Source organism: Somniosus microcephalus, chromosome 6, assembly GCF_052327205.1.
Source record: "Somniosus microcephalus isolate GS21.2 chromosome 6, FLI_Smic_1.0, whole genome shotgun sequence".
In the NCBI taxonomy this organism is placed as follows: domain Eukaryota; kingdom Metazoa; phylum Chordata; class Chondrichthyes; order Squaliformes; family Somniosidae; genus Somniosus; species Somniosus microcephalus.
The window spans coordinates 277,403,023-277,423,607 of NC_140992.1; the positions used below are offsets into that span (position 1 = coordinate 277,403,023).

General features: G+C 52.4%; 1 protein-coding gene across 1 annotated transcript in view; it reads right to left on the minus strand.

Moving 5' to 3' along the window:
- Positions 1-333: 333 nt before the first annotated feature.
- wtip (WT1 interacting protein) overlaps positions 334-20,585 on the minus strand; it is a 74,069-nt gene continuing 53,817 nt past the window's right edge. Inside the window, exons 4-8 of the mRNA XM_085991889.1 lie at positions 11,503-11,565; positions 5,972-6,102; positions 3,963-4,014; positions 3,238-3,306; positions 334-2,680 (exon numbers count right to left, since the gene is read on the minus strand). Coding sequence (XP_085848015.1) covers positions 2,528-2,680; positions 3,238-3,306; positions 3,963-4,014; positions 5,972-6,102; positions 11,503-11,565 — 468 coding nt within the window. The 3' untranslated portion in view covers positions 334-2,527. The remainder of the gene's footprint in view (positions 2,681-3,237; positions 3,307-3,962; positions 4,015-5,971; positions 6,103-11,502; positions 11,566-20,585) is intronic.

Below are 20,585 nucleotides of genomic sequence, written 5' to 3' on the forward strand. Positions count from 1 at the left end.
CGACAGTTTCATGAGACGTTAAACCGAGTACCGTGGCGCCAAGATTGGTGGGAGATATAAACCAGTCTCAGCGGGACCTACGATGAACTGGATTGGCCAACTCTCCTCCTCTAGTTACAGATAAATAAAGTGGGTGGACGGCGTTAAGATACAGATCAGCCACGATCTCACGGAATGGCTCGAGGGACTGAATGGCCTCCTCCTGTTCCTAAATCTAAAACGTCAAACATTGTTTTACTCAATAATTTTTGCACATTGTCTAGTACTTCCCACGATCCCTCAGGCCCACGACATCACTTCCTCCCATCCAATCACAGACAGAGCACAAAGGTCAAAGTTAACTACAAAAACTTCTTTTTATTTGAAAACAAAAGGCAGATTATATCTAAGGTTAAATGACACCTTCGACATTTACACGTTTAATAATTTAGGTTGATATTATGTGGCTTTATTTTTTTTTAAGATAAATAGATCTACATGACTTTCGTTTGGCCTCAACAGAATCAGAGAGAATTTTTCAACCCCGTAGAGAGAATTTGGAGAGAGATCGACAGGACGCAACCCAAGGGTTTTAGGGGAAACTTTTTCTTCCTCTTTTTATTTCTCTCTGTTAATTGTCGCCTTCCCCCATCCCTCTCCCGAAGGTGCTACCTCTTGCTGGTTCCACAGGTGAAGGACACCCTCTCGTAGATCACCCAGGTGGCCAGTCTTCATTAGGCAAGCATTTTCTGCCACTTGGTGGAGGAGCCTCCCAGGGTAACCAAACAACGACTGTACCAATGCTAGAACATTCCGTTGAGGCTTTGGTGTCACAGATACTCCCCGTCAAGCGGACCCCAAGGCAAGGCAACATGAGGACACTTTTGCCCAACAATAGAAGCTGTCTACTTCCGGGGGAGCAGGAAGGAAGGCACCTGCATGTTTGTTCGCGAAGGGTATGACACAATGAGCAGCAAAAAGTGTGCGTTTGGCAACCGGGGAGTTTCAAAGAAGCCAAATCAGTGGGGACCTGAAGCCCCGTCGATCCCCAGCTGTGGGAGAACCTGATCACAGACAGAGAAGAGGCCTTACTTTCAGAAGGTGAAGGGAGGGTGGGGGCGGAAGGGGCGGTGGGGAGGGATGGGAACATTTGGGAAAATAAATAAGGTGGGAGGAGGGGAAAAAAAGAGAGTGGACATCATCTGCCAGCTTTCAAAATCTCCAGCCCAAAGTGAAACCAACAGGGTTGACCAAGCCTAGAATGCAGTGCAACCATTGGCAACCATGCACCAACTGGGAAAGGACGGCCCTAGTTACTGAAGGGAATGCTTCCCGTTCGGAAAAGCCTTCCTGCTCCCCCCTTCGGAAGGGTGGGAGGGGCCGTCACAAGGCACGAGAAACCCTGTGCGCTCAAGGTCCACCTGATGCTCGTTAACCTGCGCATCTCCATCAACCATCAGCAACACCAACCTTCCCATGATCTTCTCTTAAAATTAGAAAACGTACAGGGAGCCGGGGTGGGTGGGGGGAGTCTGTCGAATAATCAGTACAAAAAAACATGTACTGCATTATTCAATTAGAAAAAAAAGTACATTTAAAAAAACTATTAAAAAATTACAAAGTTGGGCCCACTGTACACGGCAACCGATGAGCAGTTTTATATAAAATGGTTGCGTTTTCTTGCATAGTCTATATGCCTGTTTGTGTGTGTGTGTGTGTCGTAACTTGTACAGAAAAGGTTAATTATAACAAGTGGATGATATGTTAATAAGTGCTGAATTACCCATCAAGCAGAGGCCGTGGTCGCGTTTCAATGGTTGCTATCGGTTACGCGAGAGAGAGCCTCGGCCTACAAACTCTAGGAGGGTGACACCGTCCTGTTGTGTGCTGAAAAGTATCTCAGAGAAGTCCTTTTTTCTTGAGAGGGGGCAGCCGAGCTTTGGTCACTCAAGAGCGATGTAATTAAAAACGCATCTTTCGCCAGAAATATCCGACGATTTAGTGAAGGTTGACAAAAAAAAAAGCAACCGTGATTTTAGTGTTGGGTGAGCTAGGTCCAGCTGCCATCTTGGAAGTTCGGACATTTCGTTGGATGGGCGTCACATCGAGGCTGGTCTTGACCATCCGGTTTGGCCAGAGTGTGGCCGGAGAGATGCCAGTCAGTCAGTCAGTCGCCCGACACCAGTGGCAGGCAGGCAGGAGGCCTCGCCTGCTGAGACTCGGTCCCCGAGTTCCTCTGACTGAGAGAGTCTGCGCTCCTTCCCCGCCGTCTCAGCAGCTGCTCCACTTCTGAAGATCACCGGGGCTTCGGCCGGCAGATTGGTTTCTAACGGTAACCGTGGACGCTGCCTCCCCTTCCCCCCTCTTCGTCGGAAGAAACGCCAGGAAGCTTCTAGAATCAGGTTACTGCAGCAAGACGGTGGGGGGGGAGGGGATCGGGCGCGGCTGGTGGCGACTCAGCGGATTCCCGCCAGATCTTGGAGCTGCCACCGCTCAGGCCATTTACCTCTCGCTCTCTGGACTGGTCTTCAACACAGGATTTCAGCCGTCACAGCTCCGTCACGTGCAGCTGGTAACTCGGCGGCGGATGTGGTGACAGGGGGATGTTGATTCGCCGGATGTGACAACTGTGGCACAAGAGATGCCCTTCCAGAGGGTAACAGCGACACCCTTCCTCATCATTCAACTGGAGGCCACAGTCCTGGGGGCAACAGCACAAGGGGTTAACTGGGGCCCGGGGGTCTCCGCAAACAGCATGTCCCAACGTCAGACTCCCACCCCCCTCCTCCCCCCAGCCTGACACCCCCCCCCACAGTCTGACCCCCCCCACAGCCTGACCCCCCCACCCCCAGCCTGACGCCCCCCACAGCCTGACCCAACCCTAGCCTGACCCCCCCAGCCTGACCCCCCCAGCCTGACACCCCCCTCGACCCACCCCCAGCCTGACCCGCCCCCCGACCCACCCCCAGCCTGACCCGCCCCCCGACCCACCCCCAGCCTGACCTCCCCACAGCCTGACCCAACCCTAGCCTGCCCCCCCCAGCCTGAACTCACCAGCCTGACCCCCCCACCCCCAGCCTGCCCCCCCAGCCTGACCCCCCCCCCAAGCTTGACCCCCCGCAAGCCTGACCACCCCCCAGCCTGACCCCCCCCCACAAGCCTGACCCCCCGCAAGCCTGACCCCCCCCAAGCCTGACCGCCCCCCCAAAAGCCTGGAGAGAAAGTAAAGCCTTTCAAAAGCCAGTGCCAGAGACTCACCTCACAGTGATAACATTCCACGTGATAATCCTTATCCATCGACACCACTCGTATCGTCTCCTCAGAACCCTGGAAATAAAAATCAAACCCATTCTGGAAAATCCTCCCAAGGGTTCAGCAATCTCCCCCCTCCCCCTCCCCCCTCCATTACTCCCACCTGCCCTCTATTTATTAATGTTCCCTTCAAAACACTGACTTATACAATGAATCTGAAATAAACATCATAAAGGAGAGAGGGAAAGGAGGAGAGAGACAGGAGAGGGAGAGGGAGAGAGGGCAAGAGAGATGCAGAGAGAGAGGGAGAGACGCAGAGAGAGAGGGAGAGAGAGAGAGGGAGAGAGAGAGGGAGAGGGAGAGACGCAGAGAGACAGGAGAGGGAGAGGAGAGAGAGAGGGCAAGAGAGACGCAGAGAGAGAGGGAGAGAGAGACACAGAGAGAGGGAGAGGGAGAGAGAGGAGAGAGACGGAGAGAGAGAGAGGAAGAGAGAGACGCAGAGAGAAGAGAAGGAGAGGGAGAGAGAGACGCAGAGAGGAGAGATGGCGAGAGAGAGGAGAGAGAGAGGAGAGAGAGACACACAAAGCGAGAGATACAGGGAGAGGCAGAGAGCGATGGAGAGAGAGACAGAGAGATTGACAGCGAGAGATGGAGAGAGATGGCGAGCGAGAGTGAGTGTGGAGCGAAGGAGGGAGATGGGGGTGGGAGGGAGAGCGAGGTGGAGACAGTACCTGTGCTGGGAGAATGGGATGTCCGCAGGATGCACATTTTGGCGCAAATACCCTGGACCAGGAAAAGATTTGCCAAAAATTAGACACAAGTAAAATATACACACAACAGATTACACAGCGACAGATACCCGGAGTGAGTTACAGGCTGGAATCTAATCGAAGGGTTCGGGGGGTTTATATATAGAATAACAGATACCCGGGAGTGAGTTACAGGCTGGAATCTAATCGAAGGGTTCGGGGGGTTTATATATTGAAAAACAGATACCCGGGAGTGAGTTACAGGCTGGAATCTAATCGAGGGGTTCGGGGGGTTTATATATTGAATAACAGATACCCGGGAGTGAGTTACAGGCTGGAATCTAATCGAGGGGTTCGGGGGGTTTATATATAGAATAACAGATACCCGGGAGTGAGTTACAGGCTGGTATCTAATCGAGGGGTTCGGGGGGTTTATATATAGAATAACAGATACCCGGGAGTGAGTTACAGGCTGGTATCTAATCGAGGGGTTCGGGGGGTTTATATATAGAATAACAGATACCCGGGAGTGAGTTACAGGCTGGAATCTAATCGAGTGGTTCGGGGGGTTATATATAGAATAACAGATACCCGGGAGTGAGGTACAGGCTGGAATCTAATCGAGCGGTTCGGGGGGGTTTATATAGAGAATAACAGATACCCGGGAGTGAGTTACAGGCTGGAATCTAATCGAGGGTTTCGGGGGGGTTTATATATAGAATAACAGATACCCGGGAGTGAGTTACAGGCTGGAATCTAATCGAGGGGTTCGGGGGGCTTTATATATAGAATAACAGATACCCGGGAGTGAGTTACAGGCTGGAATCTAATCGAGGGGTTCGGGGTTTATTTATAGAATAACAGATACCCGGGTGTGAGTTACAGGCTGGAATCTAATCGAGGGGTTCGGGGGGGTTATATATAGAATAACAGATACCCGGGAGTGAGTTACAGGCTGGAATCTAATCGAGGGGTTCGGGGGGTTATATATAGAATAACAGATACCCGGGAGTGAGTTACAGGCTGGAATCTAATCAAGGGGTTCGGGGGGTTTATATATAGAATAACAGATACCCGGGAGTGAGTTACAGGCTGGAATCTAATCGAGGGGTTCAGGAGGTTTATATAGAGAATAACAGATACCCGGGAGTGAGTTACAGGCTGGAATCTAATCGAGTGGTTCGGGGGGGTTTATATATAGAATAACAAATACCCGGGAGTGAGATACAGGCTGGAATCTAATCGAGGGGTTCGGGGGGTTTATATATAGAATAACAGATACCCGGGAGTGAGTTACAGGCTGGAATCTAATTGAGGGGTTCGGGGGGTTTATATTTAGAATAACGAATACCCGGGAGTGAGTTACAGGCTGGAATCTAATCGAGGGGTTCAGGGGGTTTATATGGAGAATAACAGATACCCGGGAGTGAGTTACAGGCTGGAATCTAATCGAGGGGGTTTATATATAGAATATAACAGATACCCGGGAGTGAGTTACAGGCTGGAATCTAATCGAAGGGTTCGGGAGGTTTATATATAGAATAACAGATACCCGGGAGTGAGTTACAGGCTGGAATCTAATCGAAGGGTTCGGGAGGTTTATATATAGAATAACAGATACCCGGGAGTGAGTTACAGGATGGAATCTAATCGAAGGGTTCGGGAGGTTTATATATAGAATAACAGATACCCGGGAGTGAGTTACAGGATGGAATCTAATCGAGAGGTTTGGATCACGCTATATACCACACGGAGCTGTGCAGTATATCTCCCGAGTTTCATTTTAAGATGGACTGGGATTGGGGGTTGGGGGCGGTTCTTACTGATCCAGGCTGACACTCCAGTGCAGTACTGCATGAAGAACGGTCACTTGTACAAGGTGCCAAGCCCCTGTGGAACCGTGACCCCAAAACACTGGAGGGGGAGGGGGAGAGAGGACGAGTGGACAACGAGAGAGAGAGAGAGAGAGAGAGAGCGAGCTGGATCCTCACGTGTGGTAATCTTTGACGCAGTAAATGTTGTTGTCCACATCCACCGTGAAGGGCACACCATCCAGGCACTCGTTGCACACCACACAGCGGAAGCAGCCCGGGTGATACGACTTCCCGAGAGCCTGCAAAATCTGTACACCAACACGGGGGCGGAAAGTTTGTTTATATCAGAGATACCAGGAATCCAGCACAGCAAATCCTCCCTCCCACTCCCCCTCCACCTTTACAATCATCCCTCCCCCCTCTGACTCCTTGCTGAGGTACAGGCAGCCCTCCCTAATGGATGGCTCGGTACCATAGAACCCTACAGTACAGAGGGAGACCATTCAGCCCATCGTACCTGTTCCACCAGTCAATCAGATCATGGCTGATCAGCACCTCAACTCCAGTTACCTGCCTTTGCTCCGTATCTCTTGATGTCCTTACCCAACAAAAATCCATCAATCTCAGTTTTAAAACTTTCAGTTGACCCCCAGCCTCAACAGCTTTTTGGGGGAGAGAGTTCCAGATTTCCGCCACCCTTTGTGTGAAGAAGTGCTTCCTGACATCACCCCTGAACGGCCTGGCTCTAATTTTAAGGTTATGTTCCTTTGTTCTGGACTCCCCCCACCAGAGGAAATACTTTCTCTCTGTCTACCCGATCAACTCCTTTAATCATCTTAAACACCTCGATTAGATCACCCCTTAATTTTCTAAACTCGAGGAAATACAAGTCTATCTGGGCAACCTGTCCTCGTAATTTAACCCTTTTAGCCCCGTTATCATTCTGGTGAATCTGCGCTCAATTCCCTCCAAAGCCAATATATCCTTCCTGAGGGGCGGGGCCCAGAACTGAACCCAGTTACTCCAGATGGGGTCGAACCAGAGCTCTGTACAGGTGAAGCGTCCCTCCCTCCCCTTTGTATTCCAGCCCCTTGAGATAAAGGCCAACATTCCATTAGCCTTTTGAATTATTTTGTGTACCTGTCCATGAGCTTTTAGAGATGCCACAGATACCAGGAATCAACCACAGCAAAACTAGCCTCTCTCTACCCTCCCCTCCCCTTTAAAATGATCCCTCTCTCCTCTGCTGACTCCTTGTAGGCATTGCAACCTCCGCTCAGTATATCTCATGGAGTTAATATCTCAGCAAGTCACAGGACTATCAGTGACCCTTTCCTCGAGTTAAACACTAGAAAGATGGACGAGCTGCCCATCTTGTGTATCTCATAGCTCCAGTGGTGATAAAACTGGTTAAATGTCCATATACATCAGGCTAAACTATAAAATGGATTTATCGCCAAGTGAAAACTTATACAAAAGAAAAGAAATAAAACTAGCAGATGAAGAGCGATACATTACTTAACTTTCACCAATATTTTAAACCATTCTCTGAAACCAAGATTACAAAAAGTTCTGGAATTCTAAAGAGTCCTGTTATCTGCATCTTTGATAGACACAACACAGGCAATCCTGATCCATGGAGTTTGGCCTGCTGTTAGGACATAACTCCAGTGCAGCGACGTGAACTCGAAATATAGCGAAAGAATGCCGTGATCCAGCCGAACACAGGCTCGAGTCCTGACACAACAGCCCAGTGACTGGGACGAAAACACAAACTCTTTCTCAACAGCCCAGTAAATGATATTGATGACTTCTATCAGTGTGGATAGCAGTAGATAAACAACTCGTCCAGCTGCCTGACATGGTGCTCATTATATCAGGCTCCACACTAAGCATATTGAATCTAGTGTCTGGGAGCAGGGCTGCCATTGTGAAACATTTCACATCAGCAAGACATCCCTTATCAGCAAACGGAGAGAGTTCTGCTCCTATTGGCGTCCGATGCCTCCAGATAAAATTATATATTCTGTCTACCGACACGCTTCGAGACAAAATGACAAAAAAAGTCTCAGTGGAATCAGTGGCTAATCCTTCCATTTTAAAAATCCCACTGCCTACAATTTCAATCAAAATATATAGAATTTATTAACCAATAAAAGTTAGTTACACTACAGATAACACTGTCCCATCAAACACTCCCAGGGCAGGTACAGCACGGGTTAGATAGAGAGTAAAGCTCCCTCTACACTGTCCCAGCAAACACTCCCAGGGCAGGTACAGCACGGGTTAGATACAAAGTAAAGCTCCCTCTACACTGTCCCATCAAACACTCCCAGGGCAGGTACAGCACGGGGTTAGATACAGAGTAAAGCTCCCTCTACACTGTCCCATCAAACATTCCCAGGGCAGGTACAGCACGGGTTAGATACAAAGTAAAGCTCCCTCTACACTGTCCCATCAAACACTCCCAGGACAGGTACAGCACGGGTTAGATACAGAGTAAAGCTCTCTCTACACTGCCCCATCAAACACTCCCAGGGCAGGTACAGCACGGGTTAGATACAGAGTAAAGCTCACTCTACACTGTCCCATCAAACACTCCCGGGGCAAGTACAGCATGGGTTAGATACAGAGTAAAGCTCCCTCTACACTGTCCCACCAAACACTCCCAGGACAGGTACAGCATGGGTTAGATACAGAGTAAAGCTCCCTCTACGCTGTCCCATCAAACACTCCCAGGGCAGGTACAGCACGGGTTAGATACAGAGTAAAGTTCCCTCTGCACTGTCCCATCAAACACTCCCAGGGCAGGTACAGCACGGGTTAGATACAGAGTAAAGCTCCCACTACACTGTACTGTCAAACACTCCCAGGGCAGGTACAGCACGGGTTAGAAAGAGAGTAAAGCTCCCTCCACACTGTCCCATCAAACACTCCCAGGGCAGGTACAGCACGGGTTAGATACAGAGTAAAGCTCCCTCTACACTGTCCCATCAAACACTCCCAGGGCAGGTACAGCACGGGTTAGAAAGAGAGTAAAGCTCCCTCTACACTGTCCCATCAAACACTCCCAGGGCAGGTACAACACGGTTTAGATACAGAGTAAAGCTCGCTCTACACTGTCCCGTCAAATACTCCCAGGGCAGGTACAGCACGGGTTAGATACAGAGTAAAGCTCACTCCACACTGCCCCATCAAACACTCCCAGGGCAGGTACAGCACGGTTTAGATACAGAGTAAAGCTCTCTCTACACTGTCCCACAAACACTCCCAGGGCAGGTACAGCATGGGTTAGATACAGAGTAAAGCTCCCTCTACACTGCCCCATCAAACATTCCCAGGGCAGGTACAGCACGGGTTAGATACAGAGTAAAGCTCCCTCTACACTGTCCCATCAAACACTCCCAGGGCAGGTACAGCACGGGTTAGATACAGAGTAAAGCTCCCTCTACACTGTCCCGTCAAACACTCCCAGGGCAGGTACAGCACGGGTTAGGTACAGAGTAAAGCTCCCTCTACACTGTCCCATCAAACACTCCCAGGGCAGGTACAGCACGGGTTAGATACAAAGTAAAGCTCCCTCTACACTGTCCCATCAAACACTCCCAGGGCAGGTACAGCACGGGGTTAGATACAGAGTAAAGCTCCCTCTACACTGTCCCATCAAACATTCCCAGGGCAGGTACAGCACGGGTTAGATACAAAGTAAAGCTCCCTCTACACTGTCCCATCAAACACTCCCAGGACAGGTACAGCACGGGTTAGATACAGAGTAAAGCTCTCTCTACACTGCCCCATCAAACACTCCCAGGGCAGGTACAGCACGGGTTAGATACAGAGTAAAGCTCACTCTACACTGTCCCATCAAACACTCCCGGGGCAAGTACAGCATGGGTTAGATACAGAGTAAAGCTCCCTCTACACTGTCCCACCAAACACTCCCAGGACAGGTACAGCATGGGTTAGATACAGAGTAAAGCTCCCTCTACGCTGTCCCATCAAACACTCCCAGGGCAGGTACAGCACGGGTTAGATACAGAGTAAAGTTCCCTCTGCACTGTCCCATCAAACACTCCCAGGGCAGGTACAGCACGGGTTAGATACAGAGTAAAGCTCCCACTACACTGTACTGTCAAACACTCCCAGGGCAGGTACAGCACGGGTTAGAAAGAGAGTAAAGCTCCCTCCACACTGTCCCATCAAACACTCCCAGGGCAGGTACAGCACGGGTTAGATACAGAGTAAAGCTCACTCCACACTGCCCCATCAAACACTCCCAGGGCAGGTACAGCACGGTTTAGATACAGAGTAAAGCTCTCTCTACACTGTCCCACAAACACTCCCAGGGCAGGTACAGCATGGGTTAGATACAGAGTAAAGCTCCCTCTACACTGCCCCATCAAACATTCCCAGGGCAGGTACAGCACGGGTTAGATACAGAGTAAAGCTCCCTCTACACTGTCCCATCAAACACTCCCAGGGCAGGTACAGCACGGGTTAGATACAGAGTAAAGCTCCCTCTACACTGTCCCGTCAAACACTCCCAGGGCAGGTACAGCACGGGTTAGGTACAGAGTAAAGCTCCCTCTACACTGTCCCATCAAACACTCCCAGGGCAGGTACAGCACGGGTTAGATACAGAGTAAAGCTCCCTCTACACTGTCCCATCAAACACTCCCAGGGCAGGTACAGCACGGGTTAGATACAGAGTAAAGCTCCCTCTACACTGTCCCATTAAACACTCCCAGGGCAGGTACAGCACGGGTTAGATACAGAGTAAAGCTACCTCAACACTGTCCCATCAAATACTCCCAGGGCAGGTACAGCATGGGTTAGATACAGAGTAAAGCTCCCTCTGCACTGTCCCATCAAACACTCCCAGGGCAGGTACAGCACGGGTTAGATACAGAGTAAAGCTCCCTCTACACTGTCCCATCAAACACTCCCAGGGCAGGTACAGCACGGGTTAGATACAGAGTAAAGCTCCCTCTACACTGTCCCATCAAACACTCCCAGGGCAGGTACAGCACGGGTTAGATACAGAGTAAAGCTCCCTCTACACTGTCCCATCAAACACTCCCAGGGCAGGTACAGCACGGGTTAGATACAGAGTAAAGCTCCCTCTGCACTGTCCCATCAAACACTCCGAGGGCAAGTACAGCACGGGTTAGATACAGAGTAAAGCTCCCTCTACACTGTCCCATCAAACACTCCCAGGACAGGTACAGCATGGGTTAGATACAGAGTAAAGCTCCCTCTACACTGTCCCATCAAACACTCCCAGGGCAGGGACAGCACAGGTTAGATACAGAGTAAAGCTCCCTCTACACTGTCCCATCAAACACTCCCAGGGCAGGTACAGCACGGGTTAGATACAGAGTAAAGCTCCCTCTACACTGTCCCATCAAACACTCCCAGGGCAGGTACAGCACGGGTTAGATACAGAGTAAAGCTCCCTCTACACTATACAAGTGCCTCTTTGTGCTCCTATTTGGCACTTTCTGTTTCTCACTCCACTATCTTGTGGTTTCTCCATGAATTTGCAAAACTAGAAGCTGTTTTGTGTCGTAGCTAAGACTGCTCTTATGTCTCATCCCTTATGGCCAGCAGACAGTGTGGCTGGATCAAATTGATGCTGGAGGGTCAGTTACTGCAATACACAGTTGCTCAAGTTGAATTAATACTGGGAGTCCTCCCACATTCCTTACCATCTCCATTATCAGATGTCCACACACAAAACACTTGTCTGCGGTCTGCTGGAAGCCCGAATACTGTAAAAACACAAAGATTCATTTTATAGATTTCACACAACAGAATCACTGGATATAAATTCAACTCTGGTGGCAGCACAACACGGTAACTTGGCAACCCGTTACAGTCCGCCCGATACACGGCCCGATACACAGCCCATTACAGTCCGCCCGATACACGGCCCATTACAGTCCGCCCGATACACGGCCCATTACAGTCCGCCCGATACACGGCCCGATACACGGCCCATTACAGTCCGCCCGATACACGGCCCGATACACAGCCCAATACACAGCCCATTACAGTCCGCCCGATACACGGCCCGATACACAGCCCAATACACAGCCCATTACAGTCCGCCCGATACACGGCCCATTACAGTCCGCCCGATACACGGCCCATTACAGTCCGCCCGATACACGGCCCATTACAGTCCGCCCGATACATGGCCCATTACAGTCCGCCCGATACACGGCCCATTACAGTCCGCCCGATACACGGCCCAATACAGTCCGCCCGATACACGGCCCATTACAGTCCGCCCGATACACGGCCCATTACAGTCCGCCCGATACACGGCCCATTACAGTCCGCCCGATACACGGCCCATTACACAGCCCATTACAGTCCGCCCGATACACGGCCCAATACAGTCCGCCCGATACACGGCCCAATACAGTCCGCCCGATACACAACGCATTACAGTCCGCCCGATACACGGCCCAATACACAGCCCATTACAGTCCGCCCGATACACGGCCCAATACACAGCCCATTACAGTCCGCCCGATACACGGTCCAATACACAGCCCATTACAGCCCGCCCGATACACGGCCCGATACACAGCCCATTACAGTCCGCCCGATACACGGCCCAATACACAGCCCATTACAGTCCGCCCGACACACGGCCCATTACAGTCCGCCCGATACACGGCCCATTACAGTCCGCCCGATACACGGCCCATTACAGTCCGCCCGATACACGGCCCATTACAGTCCGCCCGATACACGGCCCATTACAGTCCGCCCGATACACGGCCCATTACAGTCCGCCCGATACACGGCCCATTACAGTCCGCCCGATACACAGCCCATTACAGTCCGCCCGATACACGGCCCATTACAGTCCGCCCGATACACGGCCCATTACAGTCCGCCCGATACACGGCCCAGTACACTCCGCCCGATACACAGCCCATTACAGTCCGCCCGATACACGGCCCAATACACAGCCCATTACAGTCCGCCCGATACACGGCCCAATACACAGCCCATTACAGTCCGCCCGATACACGGCCCAATACACGGCCCATTACACTCCGCCCGATACACGGCCCAATACACAGCCCATTACAGTCCGCCCGATACACGGCCCAATACACAGCCCATTACAGTCCGCCCGATACACGGCCCATTACAGTCCGCCCGATACACGGCCCAATACACAGCCCATTACAGTCCGCCCGATACACGGCCCGATACACAGCCCATTACAGTCCGCCCGATACACGGCCCATTACAGTCCGCCCGATACACGGCCCAATACACAGCCCATTACAGTCCACCCGATACACGGCCCATTACACAGCCCATTACAGTCCGCCCGATACACGGCCCATTACAGTCCGCCCGATACACGGCCCATTACAGTCCGTCCGATACACGGCCCATTACAGTCCGCCCGATACACGGCCCATTACAGTCCGCCCGATACACGGCCCATTACAGTCCGCCCGATACACGGCCCAATACACAGCCCATTACAGTCCGCCCGATACACGGCCCAATACACAGCCCATTACAGTCCGCCCGATACACGGCCCAATACACAGCCCATTACAGTCCGCCCGATACACGGCCCAATACACAGCCCATTACAGTCCGCCCGATACACGGCCCAATACACAGCCCATTACAGTCCGCCCGATACACGGCCCAATACACAGCCCATTACAGTCCGCCCGATACACGGCCCAATACACAGCCCATTACAGTCCGCCCGATACACGGCCCAATACACAGCCCATTACAGTCCGCCCGATACACGGCCCAATACACAGCCCATTACAGTCCGCCCGATACACGGCCCAATACACAGCCCATTACAGTCCGCCCGATACACGGCCCAATACACAGCCCATTACAGTCCGCCCGATACACGGCCCAATACACAGCCCATTACAGTCCGCCCGATACACGGCCCAATACACAGCCCATTACAGTCCGCCCGATACACGGCCCATTACAGTCCGCCCGAAACACGGCCCAATACACAGCCCATTACAGTCCGCCCGATACACGGCCCAATACACAGCCCATTACAGTCCGCCCGATACACGGCCCAATACACAGCCCATTACAGTCCGCCCGATACACGGCCCAATACACGGCCCATTACAGTCCGCCCGATACACGGCCCATTAAAGTCCGCCCGATACACGGCCCAATACACAGCCCATTACAGTCCGCCCGATACACAGCCCATTACAGTCCGCCCGATACACGGCCCAATACACAGCCCATTACAGTCCGCCCGATACACGGCCCAATACACAGCCCATTACAGTCCGCCCGATACATGGCCCATTACAGTCCGCCCGATACACGGCCCATTACAGTCCGCCCGATACACGGCCCAATACACAGCCCATTACAGTCCGCCCGATACACAGCCCGATACACGGCCCATTACAGTCCGCCCGATACACGGCCCATTACAGTCCGCCCGATACACGGCCCATTACAGTCCGCCCGATACACGGCCCATTACACAGCCCATTACAGTCCGCCCGATACACGGCCCAATACAGTCCGCCCGATACACGGCCCAATACAGTCCGCCCGATACACAACCCATTACAGTCCGCCCGATACACGGCCCAATACACAGCCCATTACAGTCTGCCCGATACACGGCCCAATACACAGCCCATTACAGTCCGCCCGATACACGGCCCAATACACAGCCCGTTACAGTCCGCCCAATACACGGCCCATTACAGTCCGCCCGATACACGGCCCAATACACAGCCCATTACAGTCCGCCCGATACACGGCCCATTACAGTCCGCCCGATACACGGCCCATTACAGTCCGCCCGATACACGGCCCATTACACAGCCCATTACAGTCCGCCCGATACACAGCCCGATACACGGCCCATTACAGTCCGCCCGATACACGGCCCATTACAGTCCGCCCGATACACGGCCCATTACAGTCCGCCCGATACACGGCCCAATACACAGCCCATTACAGTCCGCCCGATACACGGCCCAATACACAGCCCATTACAGTCCGCCCGATACACGGTCCAATACACAACCCATTACAGCCCGCCCGATACACGGCCCGATACACAGCCCATTACAGTCCGCCCGATACACGGCCCAATACACAGCCCATTACAGTCCGCCCGATACACGGCCCATTACAGTCCGCCCGATACACGGCCCATTACAGTCCGCCCGATACACGGCCCATTACAGTCCGCCCGATACACGGCCCATTACAGTCCGCCCGATACACGGACCATTACAGTCCACCCGATACACGGACCATTACAGTCCGCCCGATACACGGCCCATTACAGTCCGCCCGATACACGGCCCATTACAGTCCGCCCGATACACGGCCCATTACAGTCCGCCCGATACACGGCCCATTACAGTCCGCCCGATACACGGCCCATTACACTCCGCCCGATACACAGCCCATTACAGTCCGCCCGATACACGGCCCAATACACAGCCCATTACAGTCCGCCCGATACACGGCCCAATACACAGCCCATTACAGTTCGCCCGATACACGGCCCAATACACGGCCCATTACACTCCGCCCGATACACGGCCCAATACACAGCCCATTACAGTCCGCCCGATACACGGCCCAATACACAGCCCATTACAGTCCGCCCGATACACGGCCCATTACAGTCCGCCCGATACACGGCCCAATACACAGCCCATTACAGTCCGCCCGATACACGGCCCGATACACAGCCCATTACAGTCCGCCCGATACACGGCCCATTACAGTCCGCCCGATACACGGCCCAATACACAGCCCATTACAGTCCACCCGATACACGGCCCATTACACAGCCCATTACAGTCCGCCCGATACACGGCCCATTACAGTCCGCCCGATACACGGCCTGATACACGGCCCATTACAGTCCGTCCGATACACGGCCCATTACAGTCCGCCCGATACACGGCCCATTACAGTCCGCCCGATACACGGCCCATTACAGTCCGCCCGATACACGGCCCAATACACAGCCCATTACAGTCCGCCCGATACACGGCCCAATACACAGCCCATTACAGTCCGCCCGATACACGGCCCAATACACAGCCCATTACAGTCCGCCCGATACACGGCCCAATACACAGCCCATTACAGTCCGCCCGATACACGGCCCATTACAGTCCGCCCGATACACGGCCCAATACACAGCCCATTACAGTCCGCCCGATACACGGCCCAATACACAGCCCATTACAGTCCGCCCGATACACGGCCCAATACACAGCCCATTACAGTCCGCCCGATACACGGCCCAATACACAGCCCATTACAGTCCGCCCGATACACGGCCCATTACAGTCCGCCCGAAACACGGCCCAATACACAGCCCATTACAGTCCGCCCGATACACGGCCCAATACACAGCCCATTACAGTCCGCCCGATACACGGCCCAATACACAGCCCATTACAGTCCGCCCGATACACGGCCCAATACACGGCCCCTTACAGTCCGCCCGATACACGGCCCATTAAAGTCCGCCCGATACACGGCCCAATACACAGCCCATTACAGTCCGCCCGATACACAGCCCATTACAGTCCGCCCGATACACGGCCCAATACACAGCCCATTACAGTCCGCCCGATACACGGCCCAATACACAGCCCATTACAGTCCGCCCGATACACGGCCCAATACACAGCCCATTACAGTCCGCCCGATACACGGCCCAATACACAGCCCATTACAGTCCGCCCGATACACGGCCCATTACAGTCCGCCCGATACACGGCCCAATACACAGCCCATTACAGTCCGCCCGATACACGGCCCAATACACAGCCCATTACAGTCCGCCCGATACACGGCCCATTACACTCCGCCCGATACACGGCCCATTACACAGCCCATTACAGTCCGCCCGATACACGGCCCATTACACAGCCCATTACAGTCCGCCCGATACACGGCCCAATACACAGCCCATTACAGTCCGCCCGATACACGGCCCAATACACAGCCCATTACAGTCCGCCCGATACACGGCCCAATACACAGCCCATTACAGTCCGCCCGATACACGGCCCAATACACAGCCCATTACAGTCCGCCCGATACACGGCCCAATACACAGCCCATTACAGTCCGCCCGATACACGGCCCAATACACAGCCCATTACAGTCCGCCCGATACACGGCCCAATACACAGCCCATTACAGTCCGCCCGATACACGGCCCATTACAGTCCGCCCGATACACGGCCCAATACACAGCCCATTACAGTCCGCCCGATACACGGCCCAATACACAGCCCATTACAGTCCGCCCGATACACGGCCCATTACACTCCGCCCGATACACGGCCCATTACACAGCCCATTACAGTCCGCCCGATACACGGCCCATTACACAGCCCATTACAGTCCGCCCGATACACGGCCCAATACACAGCCCATTACAGTCCGCCCGATACACGGCCCATTACACTCCGCCCGATACACGGCCCATTAAAGTCCGCCCGATACACGGCCCATTACAGTCCGCCCGATACACGGCCCATTACACTCCGCCCGATACACGGCCCATTACACTCCGCCCGATACACGGCCCATTACACAGCCCATTACAGTCCGCCCGATACACGGCCCATTACACTCCGCCTGATACACGGCCCATTACACAGCCCATTACAGTCCGCCCGATACACGGCCCATTACAGTCCGCCCGATACACAGCCCATTACAGTCCGCCCGATACACGGCCCATTGCACTCCGCCCGATAGACGGCCCATTAAAGTCCGCCCGATACACGGCCCATTACAGTCCGCCCGATACACGGCCCATTACACTCCGCCCGATACACGGCCCATTACACTCCGCCCAATACACGGCCCATTACACTCCGCCCGATACACGGCCCATTACAGTCCGCCCGATACACGGCCCAATACACAGCCCATTACAGTCCGCCCGATACACGGCCCATTACACTCCGCCCGATACACGGCCCATTACACAGCCCATTACAGTCCGCCCGATACACGGCCCATTACACTCCGCCCAATACACGGCCCATTACACAGCCCATTACAGTCCGCCCGATACACAGCCCATTACAGTCCGCCCGATACACGGCCCAATACACAGCCCATTACAGTCCGCCCGATACACGGCCCATTACACTCCGCCCGATACACAGCCCATTAAAGTCCGCCCGATACACGGCCCATTACAGTCCGCCCGATACACGGCCCATTACACTCCGCCCGATACACGGCCCATTACACTCCGCCCGATACACGGCCCATTAAAGTCCGCCCGATACACGGCCCATTACAGTCCGCCCGATACACGGCCCATTACACTCCGCCCGATACACGGCCCATTACAGTCCGCCCGATACACGGCCCATTACACTCTGCCCGATACACGGCCCATTAAAGTCCGCCCGATACACGGCCCATTACAGGCCACCCGATATACGCCTCAAATCTTAAAAGTCTCATTTTCATGTTCAACTCCCTCCCTGGCTCGTCCCTCCCTATATCTGTAACCTCCTCCAAGCTCCTCCTCCGAGATCTCTGCGCTCCTCCAATTCTGGCCTCTTGCGCATCCCCGATTTCCATTGCTCCACCATTGGCGGCCGTGCCTTCAGCAACCTGGGCCCTAAGCTCAGGAATTCCCTTCATAAACCTCTCTGCCTCTCTCCTCCTTTAAGACGCTCCTTAAAACCTACCTCTTTGACCAAGCTTTTGATCATCTGTCCTAATATTTCCTTATGTGGCTCGGTGTCAATTTGTGTCTGATAACGCTCCTCTAAAGCGCCCTGGAACATTTTACTATGTTAAACGCGTTATATGACTGCAAGTTGAAGTAGTTTTGGGACATTTTTTTTGGCCCTCTCTTGCCCTGGAGCACCAAAATCAATTGTCAAACTCCGAGTGAGACCAGCTCCCTTAGTCCAGGTCATTGTGGATCCCAGAGGTATAAACACAGACTGATTGAAAAGGCAACAGCTGGTCAGGCAAGGAGCAGATGACAGTCGGTGCTCTTCAGTTAACTCTCCAATCCTTCACACTCTCCATCTGTCTCCCAATCGATCAGGAATGCAGCCTGCTGGTTACTGATTGACAAGCTCTCCGAAGCTTTATAAACAGAGGCAGAGAGTACAAAGGCAGGGACGTTATTGCTAAACCTTTATAATTCACTGGTTCGGCCCCAGCTGGAGTATTGTGTCCAATTCTGGGCCCCACACTTTAGGAAGGATGTCAAGACCTTGCAGAGGGTGCAGCGGGGATTTACTAGAATGGTTCCAGGGATGAGGGACTTCAGTTATGTGGAGAGACTGGTTGTTCTCCTTAGAGCAGAAAAGGTTGAGAGGAGATTTAATAGAGGTGTTCAAAATAATGAGGGTTTTGATAGAGTAAATAAGGAGAAACTGTTTCCACTGGCAGGAGGGTCGGTAACCAGAGGACACAGATTTACGGTAATTGGCAAAAGAACCAGAGGGGAGATGAGAATATTTTTACACGGCGAGTTGTTGTGATCTGGAACGCGCTGCCTGAAAGGGCGGGGGAAGCAGATTCAATAGTAACTTTCAAAAGGGAATTGGAGAAATACTCGAAGGGGAGGAACGAGCAGGGGGGAGTGGGACTAATTGGAGAGCTCTTTCAAAGAGCCGGCACAGGTAAATTGACTGCATTACAACAGTGACTACACTTCAAAAAATATTTCATTGGCTGTAAAGCACTTTGGGACGTCCTGAGGTCGTGAAAGGCGCTGTAGAAATGTAAGCTAAAAAATAGAAATCGGAGTAGGGGTAAGGATTGGAGGAAGTTAAATAGCAGTGTTCCACCAGGATCAGTGCTGGGACCATTGTTATTCATAATTTACATTCATGATTTAGACTTAGGAACAAATAACTATCAAAATTTGCAAACTAGTGGGGGGTGTAGCTAACACCGAGGAAGAATGCAGCATAAGACATGAAGACATCAGAAAACTAGCAGCCTGGCCAGTTAAGTGGCAAATGAACTTTAACAGATAAATGCGAGGTAATGCACTTTGGTAGGAAAAACAGAAACATCACCGACACCGGAATGGATTGGAAGACCAAAGTGATCTCGGGATACAGGTGAACAAATCATTAAAAGCAGCATCGCAGGGCAGCAAAGCAGTTAAAATGCTAACAAAGCACTGGGATTTATTTCTAGGGGTACAGAATTCAAAAGCAGTGAAGTTATGTTCAACTTGTATAGGACCCTGGTCAGGCTGCAGAGTACTGTGCACAGTTCTGGTCTCCATACTATTAAAAGGACATAGAAGCTCTGGAGAAAGTGCAAAAAAGATCAACAAGGACGGTACCAGAACTAAGAGATTACAGCTATCGGGAAAGATTGAACAGGTTGGGGCTTTTTTCTTTAGAAAAGAGAAGACTCAGAGGAGACCTGATCGAGGTCTTTAAAATGATGAATGGATTGGACAGGGTCGATGTGGAGAGAACGTTTCCACTTGTGGGAGAATCCAAAACTAGGGGCCATAAATACAGGATAGTTAGTAATAAATCCAATAGGGAAATGAGGAGAAATGTCTTTACTCAGAGAGTGGTGAGAATGTAGTGGTTGAGGTGAATAGCTTAGATGCTTTCGAAAGGAAACCAGACGACTACATGGCTAAATAGCCTCCTGATACCCACCAGGCTCGTGACCAGTGAACCAATTGAGTGAGGTACTGGGAGAGTGAACGGAGCCCAGCGGAGGAGCAGGGAACAACTCAATA